The sequence below is a fragment of the Camellia sinensis genome, chromosome 5, assembly GCF_055761805.1.
Source record: "Camellia sinensis isolate YWXY chromosome 5, ASM5576180v1, whole genome shotgun sequence".
In the NCBI taxonomy this organism is placed as follows: Eukaryota; Viridiplantae; Streptophyta; class Magnoliopsida; order Ericales; family Theaceae; genus Camellia; species Camellia sinensis.
Window position 1 is genome coordinate 209166161 of NC_138965.1, and position 24151 is coordinate 209190311.

Here is a 24151-nt window from a genome sequence, read left to right on the forward strand (position 1 = left end):
TGGACCACAAATTTGTAGTTTCGGATAATGTTTGAAACTCTATAAAAAATTTTACAATTATATTCATAATGATATAATATAATATATATTAATTTTTAATTTATTACATAATTAACAATATAGAATTAAATATATCATTATAAATAAATTTTTGAATATAAAAACGTGAGTTGCGAACATTTGCCATGCCGAACACAAAGCAGTTACAACATTCTTGAGACGCCACACCACACGGGTATACCTGAGGACCACCGAAAGACTTCTCATCAACAGATAGGGTACTCCCGTAATTTCCGCAGAGTACGGGGGAAACACCCTTTCACAATTTTGGGGACTCTCGGCTTCCCGTAATTTCCACACACAAAAAAACGTGTTTTTCTTTTTTTGATTCCAACTTTCGATTTGATTCGATCACTACGTTTCACCTCTTCGCACACTCTCAGAGTCGGCAGTGGAATCAAATCAGTCGATCTTCACAATCCTCATCGTCTTCAATCTCAAAGATCGAAACTTTCTTTGTTTGTTTCCTTTAACAATGGAATTGGCAGATTTACCCGAAGCCGGTACCAATTTCCGACCCAGGTCCTTCGAAATCGATCTCAACGAGACCCCCCTGCCCTCTCCTCGCGAAACCCTCGACGCCGAGGGAGAGATTTTGGTGTGTGGTGGTTGCGGCCGAGGGTTTCATGTCAAGTGTTTGGGGATAAAGGATGACCAAAAGTCTAGAGAGAGAAAATGCTTCAAGTGTCTGATGAGCAATGGTGGAAGAGCAGGGATTTTGGACATGAATGCGTCGCCGCCGCGAGAGGAACTTGGAGAGGGGTTTGTTGTGGATTTGGAGAGCTCTGGACATAGAGTTCCAGCTAGGGTTCCAGAGCAAAAGGATGACAAGTATGATTTTATTTATTTGTTTTTCGTTTAATTGCTTTCAATTGGACTACTGTTGCATTGAATGGGGTTAAATTTAATTCTTTTAAGATAAAAAATGGCATAAAAATTCTGTCAGTTATATATGACCTGAATTCTAATAACTTAAGGTTCAAATATACTGAAATCCAGGTGTTTTGTTTTTTTTTTTTTTGAAATGGTGGATTCAATTTTTTACTTTTACTTGTTTGTGTTAAATTTATAATTGTTGTCATTGTCATCAAAGTTGAGCATCTCTCTCTCTCTCCCCATCAAATTTGAGTGGTAATTTTGTTAAAAGCTTGATCTGTTATAGAACACTCCAATCATAACTTTTTCTTCTTTTTATCGTCAAATATTTTTGAAAACTTCCTAACTTGTCCTGAAAAGTTGTTTTAACCATTTTTTATGGAAGAAAAATCATTTGCAATTCTTATTCTTTTTAAAATTTCATCAAATTTGAGTAAAAAATATGACTGTTGGGAATTTGGTGAAGGATTTGGTTCATCCTTGATTTGGTGAAAAATTTGTATCTCCCTTGATTTGATGGGGTTGGAGTGCAAATTTGATGAAAAAAAAAGAAGGATTGGAGATGCTCTTTCTAGAAGTTGTTTTGCTGGTTGATTCGAAAACCTGTGACTATTTGCATGTACTTCAATTTCTATTGACAGAATTGGATTAGCTACTCTACATTGGTATGATTTGTAAAATGATTTTCATGCTTGTGCAGCGGCTTTTCTAGTGGTTAGGTGTTCATTTGGCAAGAAAATTACTCTGCTCTTTTAGAAACAAAAACTTTATTGAAATGTACAAAGATACTGACAAACAAGAAGTCAAGTAAAAAAAGAGCAATTGAATAGAGATAAGAAAGGAGGATAAAAATTCCTCTTTTTCTCCACCAAAGTATATGCAGCTTTCTTAGCTCAGAAATCATCGCTCTGGTTGGTAGGCCCTTGGACCCAAGAAAAATAAGAGCCCATCATTTGAGCAATGGACAAAATCCATGAGTAAAATGCTGATTTTTTGGAGCCTTAAAATCTACACTTTAATCAATTTAACAGATATCGTAAATTCTCCTAGTGTTAAATGTTGATTGGTTTGAGTTAACTAATTAAAAGTCTTATATTACAGTGGTTAACAGTTAATGTCTTTGGCCTGTAGAATGCATGCCATGCGTGATATACCTTTCGTTGGTCACCCTCTCAATGCCCCAGTGACGACTTCAAATTTGTTATATCTGGAAAATAGATTTAATCTCCAAAAGGCATCTCGTGGTTTGACACAAATTCCTAAATCAGTTTTTGAAGATATAGTGCTGGACAGACTGTATAGAACGTCAATGGAAGCAGGTTTGAGCTCCACGCCTAAAGGAGGGCTTTGGCCCAGTCATTGTACACCTCTAAACTTTTTTCGTCAGAGTCAAAGTGAGGTGTATCTTCAAACTCTTAGAGAATATATACGTGAGAAACAAGGTTTGTTAGGAGACAATTGGTGTGTGGAATTTATTTATTGTAAAAACAGATGTAAAACCTTTGCGGTTTATTGTGCTCCTGATGGCAATAGGTTTGAGTCAATGTCTGATGTTGCTGGGCATCTTGGATTATTGTCAAACTATCTTTCATTGGAAATGGAGGACAGGAATGATGGGTTTGCTTCACTGCAGAAAGGATTGCATTTAAACCGGAGACGAAAGGAATTTTTGAGGTTTTCAAGAGCCAATAACTATAGAGATAGTCAGAATAATCCGGCTGGCAAATTTGAGAGCAGCAGGAGCAATATGGAAGCCAACTCCATGGAATATGGTGGCTGTGGATTTCAGCAATTTCAGGTAAATGTGTGCATAATCTACTCTGTCTTGTGTTTATGCATTTTATTTTACATATTGTTGGAAGTTATTCAGGTTGAATACTTGGACTAATTGAATTTTCTATTTATGTCTGAATTTCTTTTAAAATATTTTCTGTTTTTCCAGGATGGCTTCCCTTTGCAATTTGAAGATTTTTTTGTCCTTTCTGTGGGCAAGGTTGATCCACGGCCCTCATACCATAACAGTAGTCAGATCTGGCCTGTAGGTTACAGATCTTGCTGGCATGATAAGATTAGTGGGTCCATTTTTGTTTGTGAAGTTTCAGATGGTGGTGATTCAGGTCCCATCTTCAAGGTTCGAAGATATCCGTGCTCCACACAACCTGTTCCTATTGGTTTGACAGTCCTCCTGAGGCAAAAATCTGACTTGTATTATTGGCAAGATAAAGTTGGAAGTGATGATTCAGCTAGTTTTGGGATGGATGATGATGAGAATCTGAGTATTCAGATGATGCTTACAGAAGATAGCCCACCAAATTTGGAAGATGTTGATTTTCAAAAAGCATATAGTTCGACAACCCAAAGATTTTTAAGCATTATAACAGATGATTTAGGGCAGGGTGACTGTATTGGTGAATTTTTAGTTGAAGGGAGGTCATCACCAATGGTTTGGGAAATGGCCTCTCGAACTCTAATGCATGCTTTCCATAAGGTATTGAAGCAAACAGGTGCAATCCAGTTTTGTTGTAAACATGATGTGAATGGAGATCATGTTAAAGCAGCAGACAATGCTGATTCATTATCCAAGTTTTGTTATTCGTTTGGCCCTACTAACATTCCGCATTTAATTCAGAGCAATAATGAGGTTGACACTTATAGTGAAGTGCTGATGAAATGGTTACAACAGGACAGATTTGGATTAGATGTGGAATTTGTACAAGAAATCTTAGAACAACTTCCCGGGGTTCATGCCTGTTCAGAGTACAGATTTCTGAACAAAAGAAATCAGAACTTAGGTTTGCAAACAGTTGGAAGTGGGTTTTTTCTGTCTAAAAGGAAGAGTAGGAAAGGAGCAGATGGTTCTTTCCTAAGCTTTAAAAGACCTCGGAAGCAGTTAGTTGAAAACTTGGGCACGAAGAAATCTTTTCCTTTAGGCAAGCCATTGAGTTCAAAGCTTCCTGCACATTTGATCGGTGACGTTCTTCAGGTATCTTGATAAACTTTTGTTTTGAGTGATGAAATGGAAGGCTCTGTTTGGCTGAGATTTCAGTTTTTTTTTTTAATTAAAATAATTTGATAAAAAAAAATTAAAAACATTCATTATTTTCAAATAATTCTCTTTTTTTGGGCAGAAATAATTTTTGAAAATTCAAAATATCTTGTTTTAGTGTTTATCTTTTGTTAAACTAGATTTTCAAAAAAAAATCAAAAAATCAAAAAAATCAAAAATCAAAAAATAAGTTATGAAAACTCAACCAAACAGAGAGCTTATCTCTGAGTAGCATATTCTCATCATTTTGCTCATGTTTAGGTTTGGGAGTTTCTATGGCGTTTCTCAAAGGTTTTAGGCTTGGAGGAACCTTTTTCATTCCAGGAACTTGAAAATGAACTTATGAATCCTTGGTTAGACACAAAAAATCCACTAAAAGAAGCTGAAAATGATTTCCAAAATGGTGGGGATGTCACCTTGTGTACTGGTGCAGCATTGAGAAAGGCCCATAGCTCACTGCTGAAAGTGTTAATTAGTGAACTCCTTTTGAAAGTTGCGGGATATATAGACCCCAACTTTGATGTGGGAGAATGTAAGTCGAGACGAGGTAAAAAGAAAGATGCAGACAACTCAGTTAATTCAAAGAAAACAAAGTTTGATATGCTCAAGATCAATGGACTTACTTGGCCCGAATTAGCTCGGAGATACATCCTAGTTGTCCTGTCCATCATGGAGGGTGACCTTGAATCTACAGAGAGTAATGGCCGGGAGAGCAGTAAGATCTTTCATTGCTTACAGGGTGACGGTGGAACTCTTTGTGGTGCCCTTACAGGAGTAGCTGGAATGGAGATAGATGCACAAGTAAGATTTAGTCTCCTTTCATTATTCTCCTTTTCAATAGTGTTAGTTACTTTTTGAATCTTTAGTGGATCATGTTTAAAAGAGGAAAGTCTCCAGTACCAGTTTGCTGACATTGGTCGTCGACTATGCATTGTGAAAAAGCATGATATTGTTTTCTGGCACAAAGTAATTTTTTATGTGATGCTTAGGTAATATTTGGGTAAAAGGTTGATTAGAAATATGTTCTCAGAATGCAGATATACCCTTACAACCTTCGGTTTGTTTATGAAGAAATGCTGGCTCTAATGTTTGCTTCTTTGTTACTTGTTGCCACTGCATTTTGAAAGCTTCTAGAATTTTTGGGAAGATCAAATACTTACGAGCTGAAGGGCCACATAATGTTATTTATTATCTTCCTAGTTTATGTTTCATGTGGTCATTTATGGTTCTTTATTGGGGAAAAGCCATTATATATGTCTCAGAATTCAAACCAGACCACAATACTCTCTTTAATCTGTCTTATAAATTTTGTTTTCCATCAACCTCATACTTAGTTTCCATTTGCTCTTGTTGAACTTATGACTTTTCCATGTTGCTGGTTGGTAATTCAGTAAAACTCTATATTTTCTACTTTTTGTGTCAAATGTAGCGTGAATCCTTCTTGGATAAAGTTGCACTAATTTATGTGATTCTCAGCTTCTTGCAGAGGCTAAAAAGAAAGTCTTTGGTTTCATGAAGAAAAATCACATTAGCGCAGATCAAGGAGCGGTTGATGCATCAAGTGCTTCCAAAGTTATTGAGGTGAATAGCAGTGAAGTCCCTGAGTGGGTGCAGGCACTAGAACCTATAAGAAAGCTACCCACAAATGTTGGAGCCAGAATTAGGAAGTGTGTGCGTGATGCTTTAGAGAAAAATCCTCCAGAATGGGCAAAGAAGATACTGGAACATTCAATTAGCAAGGAAGTTTACAAAGGGAATGCATCAGGACCCACGAAGGTGCTTTTTCTTTGTTTTTTTCTTTTAAATGTTATTTCAAATGTTATCTATTTAATTAAGGTGGACGAGCAAGATTCATTTGCAAAGCACATTTATTGAAGTGATACTGCCTGTATCATGGATCTTGTCCGAGATTAAACAACTCAAAAATTCAAGTTTTCCTCTTGAGTTCTCTTATTTCTTTGTATATTCAGCCACAGGATGGTTAATCCTTCAGTAAGATTTGACTTTATTTTGGAAAGAAACCCCATGATAGGCTGAGATATTCTTAACTACTACAGCAGTTCCATCTGAAACCATAATTTCATACTTGTTTGGGATCAGCTAAAAAAAGCCGCTTTTTTGGAGAAATAAGCAAAAATCAAAAGCCTGTTTGTGAAGAGCTAAAAAATCCAACAGCTTTCCCACTAACAAAAAATGCAACTTTTTTAGCAATTCCCAAACACAGCAGCTTTTTTAGATTCTAAAAAAGTTAATGCCATGAATTCACTAAATTTCTAAATTTACAAGTTCTTCCAAGTTTGACACTCTGAAACTAAATGTTTCAATACTCGATCCAAATTTGGAATGATTAATTCTTTTGCCCACAATTTAGCCAAATTGTGGAACATGTAATTAAATCCTATTTTTGGGTTCACATTCCAGATTTTTTTTTTTAAAAATTATTCTGAATTTGTGGCTTAGTATGTTTAATCTAGGCTGTCTGACAATGTGAATTTCCCCCAATTTTCACAGCTATTTGCTGAATTTGGATACTAGTGGTTGCAATTAAGTAAATTTAGTGTAGATTTGCTTTTCCTCATGTAAAATAGTCCTTGGATGTTCAAAATAAAATATAAAAAAAAAGTAATAAGAGTCCTTGTATTAATTTTGATGTTGGACTTTTATTCATTTGCCATTGATTGATTGCAGAGAGCCATTGTCTCATTGCTGGCGGATATGAGCCTTGAAAATCTGCAGCCCAAACCTGATAAAAAAGAGAAAGTGAAAAGTACGAGCACTGTATCTGAGTTAATAATGAAACAGTGCCGCATTGTATTACGGCGTGCTGCTGCTGAAGATGAAGAAAAAGTCTTCTGCAATCTGTTAGGAAAAACACTTATTAATCCTAATGATAATGATGATGAGGGACTCCTAGGATATCCTGCAATGGTATCTCGTCCTTTAGACTTCAGGACTATTGATATGAGATTGGCTTACAAGGCCTATGGTGGATCCCACGAAGCTTTCCTTGAAGATGTTCGGGAGGTATTTTTTTCTTAATTAAATTAAAGTGCTATGTCCCCTACATGTCACTGGTAATAAGTTTAATTAGGATATACTGTTTGAGTTGCATTATGCTTTCGTGAATTTCCATCATGCACAGGAAACATTATTATAGTATTGCAGAAGTTTGATGTTCAAATGTCTAATTATGTTTATGTATTATGGTGCATGAATTGGATGGTCACGATGGCTAACATTAATGTTCTTTTGGTAGGTTTGGAATAACATTCGCACTGCATATGCAGATCAATCTGATTTGGTCGAAACTTTATCCCAAAAGTTCGAAGTTATATATGAAAAAGAGGTTGGTTGGTACCTCTCCTTTTGCTTTTACTTCTCTGCAAAGTCTTCATCCATATTAGCCGTCCCTTTGTTACAATCAATTGATTTGTCTACTTTTTGTACAGCTTCCAATATCTCAAAATGGATATACTTCTTTGTTAAAATGGATGCTAACTGAGGAATGTTGTATAGCTTTTCAAACCATTATTACAACAGTTGCCTCAAAATGGCATAATACTAGCTGAAGTGATATGTCTATTAAATGCTTGTTCAATCTATAACAGTAAATCATTTTGAATGAGATCTTATCTGTCTTCAATCTGAAATTATTTATAAGTGGGGATGAATTATTTGTTATATCTTCAAAAGGTCAATGTCACCCCTCTCAATGATTTATGTTGTTAGGTCTGGTAGTTTTGTATCAAGACGAAACTTAGAGAGAGATGTTTTATATATTCGCAGACCTGGACATTTTTCAACCAAAGAGAGAGAGAGAGAGAGAGAGAGAGAGAGAGAAGAGAATCTTGATGAAATTTGGTTGTCTCTAGTAATAGTCTTGCTTATTAGTCCTCGTTAAGCATGTGGGCCTCTTAATCCATCTGATTACATCAATTTTGGATGCATTCCAGCACTTCAATGGGTTCCTCGAATTCTGAAAATAATTTTCTTGGGTTGGCCAAGACTAATATTTCAGTCATATGGTTTTGTTTTTGTATTTGTTTTTTTAAATGTGTGCAGTTATTATGTTTGTGCTGGAAATTTGGTTATTATTGCCTTGATTTAGTCAATATTCTAAGATCTGTTTTTTCCTATGTAAATATGGAAAGTAAAGGCTGTATAGAATCAGGAAAAATAGGAAAGTAGAAGCTGTCAAATATTAGCTTTAATTAGTTTCCTTTTCTGTTGTAATTGCTCTCTTTATAAGAGAGAATCATATTCTCATTCTTTAAGTGATTAAAAATATATTCCTTCCTCATATTTTCTGAGTTGGTATCAGAGCAAAAAACACAGCAGCCCTAAAACCATCGTAGCCATGTCGGAAGTCACATCCGAAACCACTTCAACCCCTGCCGCTGCCATTCCGGTGAAAACATCCAACTCTCACTCTGTCCAAATCACCACCATCCGCCTAAATGGTGATAATTTTCTCTGCTGGTCACAATCTGTCCGGATGTATATCCGTGGGCAAGGAAAGATCGGTTACATCACTGGTGACAAGAAGGCTCCTGCTGTTAATGATCCGCTGTTCGACAGTTGGGACGCTGAAACCTCCATGGTTATGACATGGTTGGTCAATTCCATGGAGGAGGATATAAGCTCTAATTACATGTGCTATACTACTGCACAAGAGTTGTGGGATAATGTTAGTCAGATGTATTCTGACCTAGGAAATCAATCTCAAGTTTTCGAATTGACTTTGAAGTTGGGAGAGATTCGTCAAGGAGATGATTCCGTCACAAAATATTTCAATTCGTTGAAAAGGTTGTGGCAGGATCTTGACATCTTCAACACATACGAATGGAAATCGGTTGACGACTGCAACCACTACAAGAAAACTGTGGAAGACAGCCGTATTTACAAGTTTCTTGCCGGCCACAACATTGAGTTCGATGAAGTGCGAGGAAGAATTATTGGCAGACCTCCTCTCCCATCCATTGGCGAAGTATTTGCCGAAGTCAGAAGGGAAGAGAGCCGAAGGAGCGTCATGCTTAAGAAAAACAGTTTCTGGTGAGTCAATTGAAATTTCTGCTTCAATTAGCGATGCTGCGGCCAACAAGGCTGCAAATTACCAGCGCAGGTTTGATGATAAGTCACGGGTCTGGTGTGATTTTTGCAACAAGCCTCGCCATACACGCGAAACGTGTTGGAAGATCCATGGCAAACCTGTCAACTGGAAAAGTAGCAAACGAGGAGAGAAGAATCGTGGCTTTCCTACTGCTAATGTAGCCGATTCAGGTTCCTTCAACAAAGAGCAGATTGATCAACTCTTAAAGTTGATAAAATCCAACTCCTCATCCGGTACTCCTAGTGTTTTTTTGGCACAAACAGGTAGAAATCCTAAAGCCTTCTCTTGCCTAAACTTCTCTTCGTGGATCATAGATTCCGGTGCCTCCGATCACATGACTAGTGTAAAAATTTATGTATTATTGATTGATATTGATGTCGTATATATTGATTGATGTTCTGAATGTTGTATATAATGTGAAGGTACCTCTCCTTTTATAGAGGGGAGAGTGTTACAAAGGAGCCAAAGAGCCGAAAGAAGAAAACATAGTTATTAAACACTTTACATATTATATTCTAACAGCCCCCCTCAAACTCAAGGAGGATAGGTACTAGCCAACTTGAGTTTGGAGAGAGTAACAAAACAGAAAAATAAGCTGACAAATAAAATTAAAAAAATGGGATAGGAGACACTGTATGGTCGTGTCAGACCGTTGTAGCAGACAGTTTACGGGGTCATGTCGGACCGTTGTAGCAGACACTGTGTGGTCGTGTCAGACCGATGTAGAAGACAGTTTATGGGGTCATGTCGGACCGTTGGAGCAGGACAGTTTACGGGGTCATGTCGGACCGATGTAACAGCTGACCGGAATCAATGTCGGGACAGTTTATAGAGTCTTGTCGGACCCTTGTAGAAACTAACCGGAATCTATGTCGGGACAGTTTACAGAGTCTTGTCGGACCCCTGAAAAAGTTGCACCCTCAAAAAATGTGCCCAAAGTTGTCAAAAAGGCGTGCCATCAAAAGGCGTGCCCAATTCATCAAAAGGTGTGCCATCAAAAGGCGTGTCCACTTTATCAAAAGATGTGCCATGAAAAGGCGTGCCAGTGTGTCGGGCGTCAAGAGGCGCGCGATGCGCGTGGCTGCTTCGGCTATTTAACCATGACAGAGCCTGAGGCCGAGGCAGAAGCAAAAACCTGCGAAATCCTCTGTAAAACTCTTCGTTGTGCTGAGAGAGAGAGGCTTTAACACTGTTGTGCTGAGAGAGAAACGCTGTAATACGCTGTAACACTCTGTTGCCCAGAAAAATGGCCTCGTCCTCGTCCTCGTCTTCCCGTGGACTGCTCACCCTCTTTCCCGACCTTAACGAGTCAACGAGAGAGAGAACTGGTGCGGTGGCACTGGAACCTCAACCAAGCGCCCCGGAGTTTGCTCTGTTGAACTTTCCGATGCGGTCGGTGGAGCAAAGAATGGCAGTGCAGTCGGATGTGGAGGCCAATCAGTATACTTTGAAGGCATGTGTGGAAAGCATGACGGCGGTCACAAACCTGTCGAACCGGCTGCAGAGTAGGACAAATGAGGTGCAGCATTTAAACTCCCAGCTGGCTCTGCTCCAACGCATGTATAAGGATGCGCGAGCAGAGATAAGCGTGCTAAAGGCGGAAAACAAGGAGCTGAAGCGGAAGGCCACCGTGATGTTCCGATTTGGAGGGACGCCATATGCTGCAGTGGAGGAGCAGGGAGTAGTGATCGTGCCCAGTGGAGTGGGAAACACGGAGGCAACACCGGCAAGGGCTGCTCAGGACGGAGGCAAGAAGAAGAGACCTGCGGCTGAGTAAAGAAGAAAAATCCCACTGTGGGTGTGGTTGTGTTGTTTGTGGTTTTTTTTTTTTTTTTTTTTTTTTTTTTTTGGTGTAAAATGGTGATCGGGGTGAGCCCCGACATGAATAAAATAAGTTGGTGTGCAGTTCATCTTCGTCCTCGTTGTTGTTGTTGTTGTTTTTTTTTTTTTTTTTTTTTTTTTTTTTTTTTTTTTGCGCAAAGAAAAAAATAATGATATAAAGTAAGATGAGAGGTGTGCAAATCAGGTGGTGGGGCGGTGTCTTTTCAAAAGATAGAGTAAAATAAAGATATAAAAAAAAAAAAAAAAAAAAATCTCGTGGGTGTGTGGGGGAGTGTTGGGTCAGCATGTGTATGGCAAAGAAGACAAACCCACGTGACTGACATTCGGATAGTTCGATATATTAATAACCGCTAGCGACTTGCAACTATGCTTTAGGGTTGCAAGGACCTCATCATCAAGACCAGGGCAGCCCATGAGAGACGGGAGAGACGGCGCCGGAGCTCCAGTAGGCGGCGTCGGAGGACTCAGTAGCGGAGACAGCGCCGGAGATGTCGGCTTGAGAACAGAGGAGCTAGTTAGGAGCCTCAGAATTCTGTCCAGCATCACTGCCGCATCTGGGTTCTTCGTCGGCAGCTGAGCCGCCACCTCCGACGGCGACACATAGGCACCTGGACCAGCCTTACCCATGATCTCCAAAAGGTCAAGCTCAATGGCCGATTTCAACACCATGGGAAGAACAGACGCGCTCGCTAAAGACTGAGTTAACCCGGGTGAGGACTTAGGAGATGAGGTCGGTGGCTTCACGGACGGTGTCAGAGCCACCGAAGGAGTCGCGGCGGCCTTCGGCGGCGACGCCATCGGAGATTTCGTCGGTGAAGCTGCCGGAGCCTGAGCGATGGCAGATCCAGCCACCAAAGCGAACATCAAAAACCACCACTACGCTCGGGTAAGCCATTGGAGTTGATTTTCTCTCTCTAGAAACACTACAAAAACAGGGAGTTTTAGAGAGAGAAAGCTAGAGTATAGAGAGAGAGAGAATTAGAAAATTTGGGTTTGTCCGGCGGACGGCCAAGGCGAGGTTGCCGCCCGCCGGTGAAGCGGAATCACTAAGTTCTTAACCTCGCTCTGATACCATGTAAAAATTTATGTATTATTGATTGATATTGATGTCGTATATATTGATTGATGTTCTGAATGTTGTATATAATGTGAAGGTACCTCTCCTTTTATAGAGGGGAGAGTGTTACAAAGGAGCCAAAGAGCCGAAAGAAGAAAACATAGTTATTAAACACTTTACATATTATATTCTAACAACTAGTTTTTCCCATTTATTTAGTACCTATTTCCCTTGTTCTGGTCATGACAAAATCAGAATAGCCGATGGTAGTTTTTCACCTATTGCAGGAAAAGGATTTATTAAACTAACTGAGAAAATTAATCTCAATTCTGTTCTTCACGTCCCCAACTTAGCCTGTAACCTTTTGTCTATCAGTAAACTATCTAAGGATTCTAATTGTCGTGTTACATTTTTTGAATCCCATTGTGAATTTCAGGACCAGAACTCGGGACTGATGATTGGGTGTGCTAGGATGCTTGAAGGTCTTTACTACTTTGATGAAGTACTTTTTAGTAATAAAAAAGCTCAGAGCTGTAATAGTACTAATTCAATCTCTGTTCGAGAAAAAATAATGCTATGGCACTATAGGCTAGGACATCCTAGTTTTCTTTATCTGAAACATTTATTTCCAGAACTATTTAAAGGGATTGATTGTTCTTCTTTTCATTGTGAAAGTTGCATTTTTGCAAAATTTCATCGCTCTACTTATTTGCCAAAACATTACTAGGCTTCCAAACCTTTTTATTTGATTCATAGTGATGTTTGGGGCCCTTCTAAAATCACAACTCTTTCTGGTAAAAGATGGTTTGTTACATTTATTGATGACCATACCCGCTTATGTTAGATTTATTTGATGAATAAAAAATCTGACGTGAAAACTTTATTCACAAATTTTTACAATATGATTGAAAACCAATTTCAAACCAAAATTGGTATTTTACATTCTGATAATGGAACAGAATATTTCAATGAGCAGTTGGGTGAGTTTTTGGCAAAAAAGGGGATTTTTCATCAATCTACATGTCGGGATACCCCTCAACAAAATGGCATTGCAGAACGAAAAAATAAACATTTACTTGAAGTAGCACGTGCTATAATGTTTTACATGCATGTTCCTAAATATTTATGGGGTGAAACAATTTTAACAGCCTCTTATTTGATAAACAGGATGCTTACAAAGGTGTTAACATACAAAACACCTTTTGATTGTCTCAAAACTTTTTTCCTTGACACGAGGTTGTTTTCTGATTTACCCGCCAAAGTTTTTGGATGTACTGCCTATGCTCATGTTCCCAGTCAATTTCGTTCAAAACTTGACCCCCGTGCTCAAGGTTCTGAAAAGCGGTTGCGGTCGCCGTAACGGTGGCGGTGACGCGGTTGAGGTTGCGGGGTGTAAAGGCCGTAGTGTAACGGTTGCGGTAACCGGAACCGTGAATTGTTTTATTTTTTGCACAATTTGAAAAAAACTTACCGATATGCATATTTTTTTTCCATGATCATATTTATTGGATTAAAAATAAATATTGATCAATTTTTGTAAATTTTAAGTATGATGCAATATATTTCATATATTTAAATAACTATAAATTGAATTTTTTACATTTTATTTTAATAATTAATGACTTTATATTATATAAAAAATCAATCACTAACTATTATATATAAGATAAACAATGATAAAAGTAAAAGAATAAATTAGAGCTTAAATATATATATATATATATATATTTTAACCAAGCCAAATAGATAATGACCACACTTACTGTTATTATTATTTTCAAACAATATATAGATAGACACACACAAATAAAATGATTTAGTGATAGCAGCTGAATAGAATAGCATAGGTCTTACAGTTTTAACAAATCAATAACATGTTCTTCATCTTCCCTCTTCTCTCTCTCTATCTCTTGCTCCTCCATTTTCTCTCTTTATCTTCCCTCTTCTCTCTATCCCTCTTCTCCCATTTTCAGTTTTTTTTTTTTTTGTGTTTTTTCGAAAGAAACAGTTTGAAACTGTTATGTAACGGTGCGTAACAGGCCGTTACGCCTGTTACGGCACTGTTACAACCGCTACGGCAGCCGCTACGGCCGACACACCTGTGAATCTCAATCACACTGCAAAAGCGGCCGTAACGGGTGGCGGTAACTGCCAAAACCGTTACGTAACGGAGTTATGTAACGGTTGCGGCCGCTTTTTAAAACCTTGTCCGTGCTATAAAATGTGTTTTTTTTGGGTTATTCCTCAAACCAAAAGGGGTATAAGTGTTTCGATCCTCAAACCAAGAAATTTCATGTGAGTATGGATGTGTCATTTGTGGAAACAAAATCCTACTTCCCCAACAATTCTCTTCAGGGGGAGACAAGTGGAGTAGAAGACAATTTTTGGGATATTTCTATTCCACTCGCCAATGTCATTTATCCTACACAAAAACCACATCTGTCTGATAATGATCACTTAGGAGAACCAAGTTCTTTGGTGTCTAGTCAAAAAGATTCTTGTTTAGGGGGAGAAGTACTACAAAATGATCTAAATTCTGAGCTTCAAGTTTATACTAGGAAGCGATTTCATCTGAGGAATAATGACCCGAATGTCCATCCTAATGACCCGAATATCCACCCGAGTTCTGGCATCGAAATTTTAGGTAATCCTATTCCTTCTATTTCCGACCTTGATGTTCCTATAGCAATTAGGAAAGGTGTTCGAAATTGCATTAAACATCCTATTGCAAATTACCTCTCCTATCAAAGACTGTCTAAAAACCATAGAGCTTTCACATCTAGGATTTCACACTTGTTTGTTCCAAGGAATATACAGGAAGCATTGGATGATCCGAATTGGAAACTAGCAGTCATGGAGGAGATGAATGCTTTAAGGAGAAGTGGTACTTGGGAAATAGTTGATCTACCCAAAGACAAAAAAATAGTTGGGTGTAAATGGGTGTTTACGATAAAATGTAACGCAGATGGAAGCGATGAGAGATACAAGGCGAGACTGGTGGCTAAAGGCTTCACTCAAATTTATGGGATCGACTATCAGGAGACGTTTTCTCCTGTTGCTAAAATAAATTCCATCAGAGTACTGTTATCTCTTGCAGTAAATTCAGATTGGCCTCTACATCAACTTGACATTAAAAATGTATTTCTCAATGGTGATCTTGAAGAGGAGGTGTTCATGAGCCTACCGCCGGGATTTGAGCAGAGACTTGGTAGCGACAAAGTATGCAGATTGAACAAGTCATTATACGGACTCAAACAATCACCAAGAGCGTGGTTTGAACGCTTTGGAAAGGCAGTTATCAGTTGTGGCTTCTCGCAGAGTCAAGCAGATCACACAATATTTTATAAACATTCAAAAGACATTAAAATTGCAATTTTGATTGTTTATGTTGATGACATCATTTTAACTGGTGATGATGAAGCAGAGTTAGCAGCCCTCAAAGAGAAACTCGCAAAAGAATTTCAAATTAAGGATCTGGGAGCCCTCAAGTATTTCCTCGGAATGGAATTTGCAAGATCCAAAGAAGGTATATTCGTTAATCAGAGAAAATATGTTCTTGATCTCCTTGGAGAAACAGGTATGCTTGGTTGTAAGATGGTGGAGACTCCGATCGAGCCTAACTTGAAGTTACAAGCTGCTAAGGCTGAAGAAGTCAAAGAGAGGGCACAATATCAGCGACTTGTAGGAAAATTGATTTACTTGTCTCATACGCGGCCTGATATTGCCTTTGCAGTCAGCATGGTAAGTCAGTTCATGCACTCACCAGGGGCAGAGCACTTTGAGGCTATTTATAAGATCTTAAGATATTTGAAAGGAACTCCAGGGAGAGGCTTACTGTTCAAGAAACATGGACATCTTCAAGTTGAAGTATACACAGATGCAGACTGGGCAGGAAGTGTTGCAGACAGGAGATCAACATCCGGATATTGCTCCTTTGTAGGTGGGAACCTAGTTACATGGCGGAGTAAAAAACAGAATGTGGTAGCTAGAAGTAGTGCAGAAGTAGAGTTCAAAGCTGTTGCCCATGGAATCAGTGAAGTAATGTGGATTAAAAGAATTTTTGAAGAATTAAAGCTTTCTCACCCGACTCCTATGAAGGTCTATTGTGACAACAAAGCAGCTGTTAAAATTGATGTATTATTGATTGATGTATTGATAATTGTTGATTTATTGAATGTTACAATGATTCCTATATATAGAAGAGTAGGTGGTAGTAGGTGGTAGATGGAGTAGGTAAAGTGGAGGTGGTAGGTGGAGTAGGTGAAGTGGAGGTGGTAGTGGTGTAGTGGGTTTAGTGGAGTAGGTGAGGTGGTAGTGGTGTAGTGGGTTAGGTTTAGTGGGTGAAGTAGGTGATAGGTTTTAACAGCCCCCCGCAAACTCAAGGGGGATAGGAACTAACCAACTTGAGTTTGGAGAGAGTAACAAAACAAGAAAATACATAAAAATAAAAGAAGATAGGAGACACTGTATGGTCGTGTCAGACCGTTGGTGAAGACACTGTATGGTGGTGTCATAACGTTGTAGAGGACACTGTATGGGGGTGTCATAACCATGTAGAGGACACTGTATGGTGGTGTCATAACGGTGTAGAGGACACTGGATGGCGGTGTCAGACCGATGTAGAAAACAGTTTATGGGGTCATGTCGGACCGTTGTAGCAGACAATGTTGTGATAGTTGTTGTGACAGTTTACGGAGTCTTGCTGGACCCTTGTAGAAACTAACCGAAATCAATGTCGGGACAGTTGACAGAGTCTTGTCGGACCCATGAAGGAGCTAACCGGAATCAATGTCGGGACAGTTTACAGAGTCTTGTCGGACCCTTGAAGGAGCTAACCGGAATCAATGTCGGGACAGTTTACAGAGTCTTGTCGGACCCCTAAAAAGTCGCACCCTCAAAAGGTGTGCCCAATCTTTCAAAAGGCGTGCCATCAAAAAGGCGTGCCCAATCCATAAAAAGACGTGCCATCAAAATGCGTGCCCAATCCATAAAAAGACGTGCCATCAAAAGGCGAGCCCAAGTCATAAAAAGATGTGCCGGACATGATGGCGAGGCACGTGAGTGCCTTGGCTGGCGCGCCCGTTTGTCGTCTGGCGTCAAGTGGCGCGCGATACGCATGGCTGCCCCGTCTATTTAACCAAGGTTGATGCTGAGGCTGAGGCAGACAAAAAAACTTCTGAAAATCCTCTGAAAAAACTCTTCCTTTACTGAGAGAGAAACTCTGTAATACTCTGTAACCAACCCGTCTCTGAAACACTCAGCAACATGGCCTCTTCTTCTCGTCCAGCTACCCAGAACATGGCCTCCTCTTCCCGTGGTCTGCTCACGCTCTTTCCAGAATTGAACGAGTCCACAAGAGAAATAACTGGTGCGGTAGCCAGTGAACCTCAACCAAACACCTCTGGTTTTGCTCCGTTGAACTTTCCGATGTGGTCGGTGGAGCAAAAAATGGCGGTGCAAACTGATATTGAGGCCAATCAGTATACTCTGAAGTCATGTGTGGAAACCATGACTGCGGTCACAAACCTGTCGCACCGGCTGCAGAGCAGGACAAATGAGGTGCAACAGTTAAACTCCCAGCTGGCTCTGCTCCAACGCATGTATAAGGATGCGCGAGCAGAGATAAGTGTGCTAAAGACAGAAAACAAGGAGCTGAAACGGAAGGCCACCGTGATGTTCCGATTTGGAGGTCCACCATATGTTGTAGTGGAGGAGCAGGGAGGAGGCAACTTGCTTGGTGGTTTAGGAAGCACGGAGGCAACACCGGCAAGGGCCGCCAGGACGGAGGCAAGAAGAAAAGACCGGCGGAATAGGCGAAGAAGTGAGGTCGGTGGGTGGCCGTCTGCAGAAAAGAAAACAAATCTTTGGGTGTTGTGTTTTTTTTTTTTTTTTTTGTGTGTAAAATTGTGATCGGGATTGATCCCTGAGATGAATAAAATATGGTTTGATGTGCAAAGCTATATGGTATGAATGAAATTTGAAAAAGATTAAAAATAATGTGAAAGAAAAATAAAGAAAGAAATAATAAGAATATATTGGAAATCGGCAATGGTGTTCGGTATATATATATATATATTGTTTTTTTTTTATTTTTTTATTTTTTTATTTTTGAAAAGAAGAGATAAAACAAAAATAAATAAATAAAGAAACAAAGTAAGCACCGAGAGAGATTAAAGTGCATTGGTTAGGGGATCACGTGGGTAGCTGTCAATCTCACCGATGAAGTAATCAATCAACATATCTCTTGCTGAGTCACTGTGGCCCACGTCTTCAAAATCATCTGGTGCATCTTTCCCAGTTGCTGTTAGCAAGACTTCATTACCTCCAGGATGATTATCCAAGAATGATGTTACATCATACACCTTTCCAGAGATGATAATCCAGCAATCCTGTTTGTGATTGTGATTTGCAACCTCCTCAAACGAGTGGACTTTCAAATTTGAACTCATATCTGCCACTAGTGGGGGAGAGAGGTTGAGGGAGCTCACGTGACAGAAAGCGTCGCACGGGACGCCGGACCATGTGCAGTGGCTGGTGGAGATGTTCCAGCTGGAGGGAAATGATTGGGTTTGGTGGGTGGAGTCTTGGGGTGAAGGCTGAGTCAAAGCAAAGATAGGATAGGGCTTGGTTTGAGGAAATGAGATGTCTTCGTCGAAGAAGATCACGCTGAAGAGCTCCGACGGAGAGGCGTTCGAAGTGGAGGAGTTGGTGGCGCTGGAATCGCAGACGATCAAGCACATGATCGAGGACGATTGCGCCCACAGCGTCATTCCTCTCCCCAACGTCACCAGCAAGATCCTCGCTAAGGTCATCGAGTACTGCAAAAAAGCACGTCCAGATTTCCAAGAGTACAAAGCCAGCAAGCCACTACAAAGACTGGTGTATAGGAGGGTACATTGAATTGGTACAAACAAGGCATTCGAGAAGCTCCTGGACGCTCGTGGTGGGATGAATCGCAGAAGATACAACATTGTTGTGAGGCTTCGAAGAAGGAAACTGAGAGTGATGAAGATGAGGAAACAAAGAAAGAAGAGTTTCTGGTATGTGTTTGTGGTATGTGTTGAAAAAATTCCAGCGGGCAGCGAAGACAAGGTTGCCGGCCGGCTGCCCGCCGGAAAGAAAAGAGTATAGGCCTAAATCTTATAGCTCTGATACCATGTTAAAATTGATGTATTATTGATTGATGTATTGATAATTGTTGATTTATTGAATGTTACAATGATTCTTATATATAGAAGAGTAGGTGGTAGTAGGTGGTAGATGGAGTAGGTAAAGTGGAGGTGGTAGGTGGAGTAGGTGAAGTGGAGGTGGTAGTGGTGTAGTGGGTTTAGTGGAGTAGGTGAGGTGGTAGTGGTGTAGTGGGTTAGGTTTAGTGGGTGAAGTAGGTGATAGGTTTTAACAGCAGCTATATCCATAGCTCATAATCCAGTTCTACATGATCGCACAACATATAGAAGTGGATAAACATTTCATCAAGGAGAAAATCAATGCTGGCATAATATGTATGACCTACCTTCCAACAGATGAACAATTAGCTGATGTGCTAACGAAGGGACTACACAAGAAGCAATTTGATAAGCTAACTAGCAAGCTGGCTATGGAAGATATCTTCAAACCAGCTTGAGGGGGAGTGCTGGAAATTTGGTTATTATTGCCTTGATTTAGTCAATATTCTAGGATCTGCTTTTTCCTATGTAAATATGGAAAGTAAAGGCTGTATAGAATCAGGAAAAATAGGTAGGTAGAAGCTGTCAAATATTAGCTTTAATTAGTTTCCTTTTCTGTTGTAATTGCTCTCTTTATAAGAGAGAATCATGTTCTCATTCTTTAAGTGATTAAAAATATATTCCTTCCTCATATTTTCTGAGTGTTTGTTTGACCAAAATTTAACGAAGTTATTTCTTGCTTCAGGTCCTGACACTGGTCCAGAAGTTTGCTGAGAATACCAATTCTTTAAACATAAGGGATGAAGCAAAAAAAGAGTCTGATGATATGCTTTTACATGCAAATGAGAGCTCACTTTCCAAAGCTCCCTGGGATGAGGATGTATGCAAAGTGTGTGGATTAGACAAAGATGATGACAATGTTCTTTTGTGCGATACTTGTGATTCTGAGTATCATACATATTGCTTAAACCCTCCACTTGCTAGAATTCCGGAAGGAAATTGGTATTGCCCTTCTTGTATTGCTGGTCAATTCAAGTCTCAAGGCACATCACATGGTACTCTGGTCAGTCAATGCCGGAGAAAGAGACGCCGCGGAGAATTCACACAAAATTTTATGGAGACACTGAGCCAATTAGCACTCACTATGGAGTCGAAAGAGTACTGGGAGCTCAATGTAGAAGAGGTTAGTCTGTATACACCTTTGTGTGAACATTGAAATTCCATATACTACTTTTTTGGGCTGATCTGTTTGCATCTGTGCTGCTTTACCAGATTTGCTACTACTGTGGTTTTGAGTAGAGTATAGATTCTCATACTTCTCTTATAAGAATAGTTGTCCAATACCTATAGAATACCACCCCATACCATTTGCAGCATGCTTTTCCTTGTATATATGGCACTATGATCCGTTTCTGTATTTCGTGACGGTTATCATATCGGATCACAGATAACATATCAATAATGCTATACTAACCACATTTCTATAGCATATTATGCTTACCATCTTGTCAACACAATATTGGTGTAATGGATCCCACAACTAATGTATATCTCCAATGCAGTGCTGACAACTAGATTGTCACATCAGATGGTAAGATAAGATGGTAGAAATAGATGGCCATTGTAGTCTCTATTAGTTATATGACGATGTCATTCCTTTTTTCTATTTCCCCTACTAATGTTATGACTAAGTCTTATTTTCCCTTGATGCAGAGAATTTTACTTCTAAAATTTTTGTGTGACGAGACACTGAACTCGGGCATTCTTCGTGACCACCTAGATCATTGTGCCTCTATATCTACTGATTTGCAGCAGAAGCTGAGGTTCCTATCTTCTGAATTGAAGAACCTATCATGCAAGGAAGAAAATCTGCCAAAAGCAAACAATGTGCATAATAGAGTTGGAGAATTGGCTTCAGATGGGTTGCCTTGTATCATTGATAGAAATCAAAATTTTAAGGAGTCTGATATAGTTGGTCAACTACGAAATCAACAGCCTGTTGAGGAGCAGAGTCTAGTACCTGAGAATCATTTTTCCAGAAACCTTGAGATGAGCTCCCTTGAGAATGAGATTTCTGTTATCCAGGATTCAATTGCTCATGTAGAATCTGAACTTCTGAAGGTATCTGTTCGAAAAGAATTTTTGGGAAAGGACTCTGGTGGCCGAGTGTACTGGGTTTTTGGCAGGCCCGATACTTCCTCACTGGTGGTTTTTAATGGTTGTATGGAGGTAAAAAAGAGTGAAATGAAAGAGCTTGGAGATCCTACTGAAAAAAATTCAAATTTGAGGAACTCATTGGTTTCTTACCAATCTGATACTGAAATTGAAGAACTCGTTGGTTGGCTGAGAGATGGTGATGCAAGGGATAGAGAACTGAAAGAGTCTATCATGCGTTGGCGAAGAAATAAATGCAAAGACTCCAATAATGCTGAAAATCAAATTCAAAATGACCTCTCCAATGGTGGAAAAGCTTTTGAATCCAATTTTCCGGTGACCGAGGCTATGACTGTTTTGGAAAAGAAGTTTGGTTCTTGCTTGAAACCAGAGGTTACCGATGTCTCAAAGAAGACGGGTCCGAAAGATAAGGTATCTTTTGAGGGTAGAATGTACAGATGTGAATGCCTAGAACCTATATTGCCTGTTAGACCTCATTGCCGATCGTGCCACCAGACATTTTCCATGAGCACGGAACTAGAGAGTCATAATGATGGAAACTGCAGTGCAGGTTCACCTGTCCCCGAGAATAACAAAGAACGTGAAGATTTAAAGAAGGGGAAGAGGATGACAACTAAAACCCTAGCTGAGCAGCGCTGTACCGACAAAGGATTTTTTAGAAAATCAAGAAGCGGAAAGAATGAGATTGGCTATAATGCAGTAAAATTTCAAGAGCCGGATTGTCCGTTTGACTCTGAGGAGATCAAGTCAAAGTTTGTCACCAGGAACTCTCTTAAGGAATTGGTAGATGACGTGGGACTTATTAGATCTAATGGGATTCCATCATTTTTGCCGAGTTTATCTCCTTATCTCAGTGACCCTGCCTTAAGGTTAGTCCTTACCGGAAAGAATGAGATCAATAATGGAAAGGAATTTGTGGGTATGAACGGTAATAGCAGTTCCAACAATTTGCCAAGAAATGCTGAAAACGACATTGATGAGGCATCGAAAATTGAGAGATTAGACTCTAATTTTACGAATGAAAGGGTTCAATTGTCTGCTAGAAAGAACAGATGTCCAAAGCTTGGGGTTGGTAAGCACTGCGTGTTTCGTGAATCGTCATCGAGACGATTAGTGGGTAGGGTTTCTCAACTTCTACGGCAACTCAAGATCAACTTGCTTGACATGGATGCGGCGCTTCCTGAGGAAGCTCTGAGACCTTCTATGTCCCATTTGGAAAAAAGATCTGCCTGGCGTGCATTTGTAAAATCTGCAGGTTCAATCTATGAGGTTAGTTTTATATCTCCATTTTTATTATTGCATTAACCTAATTTGAATTTTTAGTGTCAACTTTAGTCTCCACTTGAGTGTTTTAGAAAGTTGATTTTTATAAAACAACTTCCTATCCAAATTGTCTTTCATGATGCGTTTTAAGTCGGACTCTCTAATCAGGTTCTTGGGGTTTTCATTTTCAGTGATCCTCTATTTTCATTGTGATATTGCTGTTCTCCTTTCACACTCTGTTTGTTTTAGCGGAAAACATTTTCTACCAAATTTTTTTCCTAGAAAATGTTTTTTTTTTTTTTGGTTGCGACCTTGAAACTAATGTGCTATGGTTGTATTAGTGGTAGCGGGCTTGGTGGTGGAGGTGTTGGTGCAGTGGCATTAGTAAGACTGTCCAGAAAACATTTTCAACCTCAATAACTGGTTTTCCGTTTTATATTTGTTTTCTGTCATACCAAATGAATACTAATAAATACAGAAACCGTTTTCCAAAAAATTGTTTTTGGCCGAAATAAATGGAGTGTCATAGTTAGGCTTGTAGGCTCTAGAATCCCTGTAGGAATGGGACTTTCTTTTCATGTATCATGTTCATTGTTGGTTCGTACTGTTTAAACTCCATGCATTTGGTTTTATAAACTGAACTTTTTAACTGTATTTTCAGATGGTCCAAGCAACAATCACACTCGAGAACATGATAAAATCCAAATACTTGAAAAACAGTTGGTGGTATTGGTCTTCTCTTTCTGCTGCAGCCAGTATTTCTACTCTTTCGGCTCTATCTCTCCGCATATACACCTTGGATTCTGCCATCATGTTTGAAAAGCCTTCGCCAACTTCGGATTCTATAGAAGATATCAAATCAAATCAAAATGACAATGCGAAACCAAAAACTAGACAAAGCACAAGAAGGAAAGACTCTGGAGGGTGAAATCGAGCAGACACTTGTTACCATTGTAAATTTTTTTTTGGACCTAGTTGAATCTGAAGCAGTCTTGACCTCTTCTTAATGTGGAGTTCTTTTGTAACCCTAATGTTGGAAGGCATGAGGGCATTTGCTGCTGCCATGCCCCCTTCTTGTCTGTATATAGAAAGCAAGGCTGATTCACTGATAGATGTCGGATGGTGATTCAGAATCAACTTGTGCTGAACTGGTTTCTCAGAATGGGAGCTGCTGGTGCCGTCTTCCGAAGAGTAAAATTTACATTTTGTATATGAAAGTATCACTCTGGGAAAAAAAGAGTAAAAAAAAGGAATCTGCGCAGGAGTAGGTCTGTTGTGTATATGTATATGTTTAAGAATGTTGTCCAGGTTTTTGTTAGAAATGTGAAGGCTTAGTTTAAATCCAGCCCTTCTGTACAACAAGGATTAGGCCTGGGATCCTTTCCTTAATCGCTCTATTTTTCTGTTTTTAAATACATGTTTTGAGATGGTCATATGTTGAAATATTCACCAGATTCAAATGGAAAATAAAGAAATAACATTTTGGCACCAAAAAATACTTTTGTAAATTTCCATTTCTGCAAGATCCACAACTGAAACTGCAGCTCAAATATGAG

General features: G+C 39.4%; 1 protein-coding gene across 4 annotated transcripts; it reads left to right on the forward strand.

Annotated features, from left to right (window-relative positions):
- The first annotated feature begins 167 nt into the window (after positions 1-167).
- Positions 168-24091, forward strand: LOC114320288 (methyl-CpG-binding domain-containing protein 9). Of its 4 annotated transcripts, none has more exons than XM_082871372.1 (11): positions 188-891; positions 2068-2378; positions 2470-2734; positions 2879-3919; positions 4244-4783; positions 5459-5758; positions 6671-7006; positions 7239-7328; positions 19903-20340; positions 20871-22601; positions 23257-24091. In XM_082871372.1, the coding sequence occupies exons 3-11, from the start codon at positions 2480-2482 to the stop codon at positions 23521-23523; spliced, it is 4998 nt and encodes a 1665-aa protein (XP_082727498.1). In that variant the 5' UTR covers positions 188-891; positions 2068-2378; positions 2470-2479; the 3' UTR covers positions 23524-24091. The 4 variants fall into 4 exon arrangements, with proteins under 4 accessions (XP_028123229.1, XP_028123231.1, XP_082727498.1 ...); XM_082871373.1 differs by having other exon boundaries at positions 269-891; positions 2570-2734; XM_028267428.2 differs by having other exon boundaries at positions 168-891; positions 2068-2734.
- Positions 24092-24151: the final 60 nt, after the last annotated feature.

What these genes read in the sequence shown, in the direction of transcription:
- LOC114320288 (XM_028267428.2), top strand. Translation starts at nt 536, where the DNA reads ATGGAATTGGCAGATTTACCCGAAGCCGGTACCAATTTCCGACCCAGG. An exon ending in GTGGATTTCAGCAATTTCAG is followed by an intron (nt 2,735 to 2,878) that starts GTAAATGTGTGC and finishes CTGTTTTTCCAG; the next exon opens with GATGGCTTCCCTTTGCAATT. An exon ending in AAGTTATATATGAAAAAGAG is followed by an intron (nt 7,329 to 19,902) that starts GTTGGTTGGTAC and finishes TTCTTGCTTCAG; the next exon opens with GTCCTGACACTGGTCCAGAA.